The sequence below is a fragment of the Paramisgurnus dabryanus genome, chromosome 9 (genome assembly GCF_030506205.2).
Source record: "Paramisgurnus dabryanus chromosome 9, PD_genome_1.1, whole genome shotgun sequence".
Lineage (NCBI taxonomy): Eukaryota > Metazoa > Chordata > Actinopteri > Cypriniformes > Cobitidae > Paramisgurnus > Paramisgurnus dabryanus.
Window position 1 is genome coordinate 24,623,497 of NC_133345.1, and position 4,922 is coordinate 24,628,418.

Consider the following 4,922-nt stretch of genomic DNA (forward strand, 5'->3'; position numbering starts at 1 on the left):
ATGCAGCCAAAACCGTAATATCATGAGACGCAAATGCAATTAATATACTTGGCAGATTTGTGACGTTCTTGAAGATGTCCTCATGAATGTGATTCAGAATTGCTTACCTTGGTCTGTCACCGTCATTTAATGACTTCTGACAACAGAAGTTCAATTCCAAGCCTATTTGTCTGAGCACCTCTGTTGACATGAAGATCACAGTGTACCTGTAACAGATGACACAAACTGTGATGTAGCTGACACCTCGACACCCCGTGATCCAGAGGGGGCTGCGGTTGGTCTGAGAGCTCAATGATAACCTTCACGGAGGTAGCTGCGGGGGTTATTCATACAATAATTGTTTCTGCCAAACCCATACATCTCCATGTCAAGCAAAATTAATGTGATTTTTCCTGCTAAATTATAGATTACACACTACAAGACACACCAACAGCGTGTGGCTCGGACCATTTTACCCCTCATATCACAATCAAATCCAGCTTTTACACTCCCATTAGTTACCTAAGATGTAAATAGTGTTTGTATTTAAAGATTTCAACTTGGTCTTCTTTATTTGCATGTAATTGAACTTGTTAATACAAGTGCTTAATCCTTCGTTGATTAGCACCTTATATTCAGAGAGGGTAATTTAGACCTCCAATTACAGACACCAGTCTTGATTGCATGGTCCTTAAAACAAGGCACTGATCTCTTAACATGGCACTGTTAAATTTTCCTTTACTTTACAGTAACCAATTTGCTGCTCCGTTATCCTAGACTTCTGACCGAGGTGAAATGTAACGGCAAGCACCCGCTCCATCTATAAATGTCGTCTCCTGTGGCTTGGTACTACACTTGGAGGGCATGACCAAAAAACAGGCACACTCGACTCGAATTTCTCGTGGCTCACATCGCCCTATCAGGCCTGGCCTTTCGCACTGCTCCTCAAGACCTGCTACAGGATCGGTGATAAAGAAAGGTCAAAAAGTCAATGAGGAATTAAGACATGGTTCCATGTGCATTTCACAGCTCATGCTAACTTACAAAGCCAGCCGTCCTGGATCAGGTTGCACTGGGTGTGTAAATTATTTCCATTTAGTCTCCTTACACACTGTAACAAAATGCAGCATGAAGTTAAAACAACTTGGTTTTGTGGATCAATTCAATCTACTATTTTAAGTTTTGACCTGGGATAAGTTGACATAACTTATAAAAACAAGTTGAAAATGTTTAACATAAATTTGTTAAGTTAAAGTAACTTTAAAAATGATATGTTGATTTTACAAAAATGCTGCACGGGATGTAAGAGGAAGGTCCTATAGTGGGAAAAATAAGGGAGCTATGGAAATCTTTTAAAGAACTGTAAAAGTACAAGGTCACATATTTTTTTTAGTCACTCACGATTAGTTGCGACTAATCATTTGCAGAATAAAGGTTTTTGTGTACATAATATATGGTGGTGTACTGTGTATAATAATTATGTATAAATACACACACGCACGCTGGTGCACACACGCGCACGCGCACGCGCACTCGCACGCACACGCACACGCACACACACACACACAATTAAGAAACATTTGCATGTGTAAATACATGTTTATATTTATATATAATTTATATTATATATAAATATAAATATTTATTATATAAATATATTTTTTCTTAAAATTATACATGTATGTGTGTGTATTTATGTATTCATAATTATTATACACCATACACACATATATTATGTAAACAAAAACTTTTATTCTGCAAACGATTAATAGTGAGGCAGCACAAATTTTATATTATGTTTTCACGAGTTTATTCATTTCAGTAGTACTCAATGGGTAAGTTACTCAACAAAAGTAACTAATCACATCTTTAATCATGTCATTCTTACTGTACAAATTAATCTCTTTAAATAATTTATTACTAATTACTTTTTAAATCTTATTAAGTAAATAATACAAAGATAGGCTTAAAAACGGTTCAAATAAATCATATAAAAGTACATCAATTATACTGTTCAGACTTTTCAAGGTCCAAATCTCACTATTAACTAACTATTAATTAATTTTGCCTCAATATATTCCTAATTACAGTTTATTATTACTTAGTAAAGTAGTTGTTAAGTTTAAGTATTGGTAGGAATTGGGTAAGATTAAGGATGTAGAATAAGGTTTAGCAGAATCAGGTATTAATACACTGTAAAAAAAATATTTGCAGCCTTAACATTTTAAGTTGAATCAACTCAAGATTTACAAGTAATTTTAAATAACTATTATTATTATGAGTTGTTATAACTTATCAAGTATAGTTGAAAGAAGTCAACTTCATTTTATAAGTTGTAGCTACTCATATTTGGTCAAGATAAATAAAAGTAAATTAAAATGACTTGTAAATCTGAGTTGATTTACCTAAAAATGTTAAGGCACCAAAGATTTATGTGCTTTTTAAGTATTAATAAACAGCCAATATCTCAGTAATGCTAATAACCAACCAGTTAAGAATTGTAAACTACACTAGAGTGTTACCATTATTCTTATTAACTCACCAAAGTATTTAAAGTGAAAAGGATACATAAAAAACATGCATTTTAACCATAGATTTAAATTTTTATGCACTATTGCATTATATAAAATTGTTCAACAGAAGTAACTAATTAAATTACTGGAAAAATAAGAGTAATCACTTACTTTGTAACTAGTTAACACCCAACAGGGTACTCAATATAACACTAATGACTTGAAATAGGCACAATTCTTACAAAACCTACACTGCACATTCACTAAATTTAGTCCTCGTACAATGATCCAATCAAATCTGATCTGTCCCTCTAAATTACGCTGTGCAAAAGAAAGGGCAAGAGGTCCATTGATTTGCATGTAATACCTGAAATTATTACTGTGGGCTGTTAGCTAGTAAAAAGGAGGTGGCAAAGCAAGAAAATTAAGGTCTCTGATAAATGTGCTTAGCAGAAAGCTTTGAGAGTTGTAGAGGATCAATATGGTAGTTTGTCAAACCCAATCTCACAAAGGATTCTGCAGAAGAGAACCAGAGCTACGCCAACTCAGCAAAGCACATTATCAGAAATCAAAGCATCTGAGAATGGCAGTTGTAGGGGGGGTTAGGGAGGGCTTTGAATGAAGGCCACACTTTCTCTATTGTAATTAAAAACCATTTTATCAGACCTGTCCTTTAAACAATCCCTCTTGCTTCCTATTGACATTATGCCAGGCAGGGAGTGAGCTCTAATTTGACTTTAAATAAATGAGCTGAAGGTATTTAAAATTCTGCATTAGCTTTAGGGTGAGAAACAAGTGGGAAAACAAGGAGTTGTAAAGCATGTAAACTTCAATGTTTAAGACATCACAAATAATCCCTAATAATAATCACCATGCTATAATTACAACAGTGTTTTTGATGCATGGTAAAATAAAAAACTAAACTAAAATTTCAAAAAGAATGTGGTCTCATTACAAGAATAATCTAATCATAAAATGTATTTTAAATGATTAAATATAAAGTTATAATATTACAAAAAGGTAGAAATATTTTCAAAATCAAGTAAAAATTAATACAAATGTAATAGTTTATTTTTTATAAAACTAGGCTAATTCTACTATTCTACCTAATTTTTAAAAAGTTTACTCATTATTTTATATTATACTAAAAAGATGTTGAAAACATGTGCATGACCTTCCAATAGGCTAATGCAGAAAGAACTTTCAATAAATAAATAAAATGACAATAAATAAAATAAATAACTTTATTATGCATGAAAAAGTGCACTATCCATTCTATCTTAATACTTTTCCATTTGTTCCAGAAATTCAATATTTTAACATCATAAATACTTGCCAGTGCAAACAAAGTCAACAGAATTCAGACAAAAGTTCAGACAGAATATTAGGCAAGTCAGATTGTCTCTAATATTAGAACTGAGCACCTTCCACCTCCTTATATGCAAAGTAAACTGTGACAGGGCCTGCGGATGTTTGTACTGTCTCCGTCACTCTAGCCACCATCCAAGAGCCCAAGCCATAAGCCAAACATGGAATACCTTAAAAAATAAAGCGTACACAAAAATATTAGAAATTGGTTTGATTAACTGTCAAAATATCTGAATAAAATTGAATAGCATAAACTGACCTAAATTGATGACTTTAAGCGCCCCAAAAAAACTATTCTCAAACTGCAGGTTGTGCAGAGGTGCTTTGGTGCAGTGGTATTTAATAAAAGGGAAAGCCCCCGTCCTGAGGATGTGGTAGTTCGCTCCCTGCACCTGCCAGTTGAAATGAGACAGACCGAACTGGTCGTTGATGACGTCACGATAGCGCACGCAGAATGAAGTCCAGGGAGGGAGCGCGCGCTGTGTCAGATGGCATGTTAACACTTCAGAGGCAGCGGGACGAGATGATTTACGTCCAAACGTGCTGGGGAACAGCAGAACTTTTAGAAATCCACTGTGAATCCATCGCAAAATCCCAGTCATTTCAAACTAGATCCCAAAGCGCGTGAATAATAACGAAAAAAAATGTAATGCAACTATCGCGTAACAAGAAATTAACGAACGCGACGTTTCGTTTTAAAAATAGCACGTGAAATGAAAACTGATATGTGTTAGGTAACCTAGATGTCGATAGATAGAAATGGCAAGGAAATTCTTTGCCCCATTGTAAAAGTCTGCCACATCCGAGGACGATTTGAAGGTTACACAACTTACCGGAGCGGCTTTCATACTCGTTTTACAAACATTCACATTACGCTGCCCCGTTGCATGTCAAATTCCAACAAAAAACAACGCACGACGTGTGTTACTGTTTGCTCCACTAAAATACTGTAATTTTAAACAACATATAAGTCCCTGGTACGTTCATCTATTTTCCGGGAAGAAACAACTATGCGCTTTTTTGTTCCTATGTGCACTACACAATCTAAAGGGTACTTTTAAT

General features: G+C 34.5%; 1 protein-coding gene across 1 annotated transcript; it reads right to left on the reverse strand.

Annotated features, from left to right (window-relative positions):
• Positions 1 to 3,722: 3,722 nt before the first annotated feature.
• Positions 3,723 to 4,872, reverse strand: c9h15orf61 (chromosome 9 C15orf61 homolog). Its single transcript, XM_065282703.2, has 2 exons — positions 4,120 to 4,872; positions 3,723 to 4,030 (listed from the first exon to the last, which is right to left on the reverse strand). Exons 1-2 carry the CDS (start codon positions 4,460 to 4,462, stop codon positions 3,903 to 3,905), a joined length of 471 nt encoding a protein of 156 aa, XP_065138775.1. The 5' UTR covers positions 4,463 to 4,872; the 3' UTR covers positions 3,723 to 3,902.
• Between the last annotated feature and the right edge of the window lie 50 nt (positions 4,873 to 4,922).

What these genes read in the sequence shown, in the direction of transcription:
- c9h15orf61 (XM_065282703.2), bottom strand. Translation starts at nt 4,462, where the DNA reads ATGACTGGGATTTTGCGATGGATTCACAGTGGATTTCTAAAAGTTCTG. An exon ending in GCTTAAAGTCATCAATTTAG is followed by an intron (nt 4,031 to 4,119) that starts GTCAGTTTATGC and finishes TTATTTTTTAAG; the next exon opens with GTATTCCATGTTTGGCTTAT.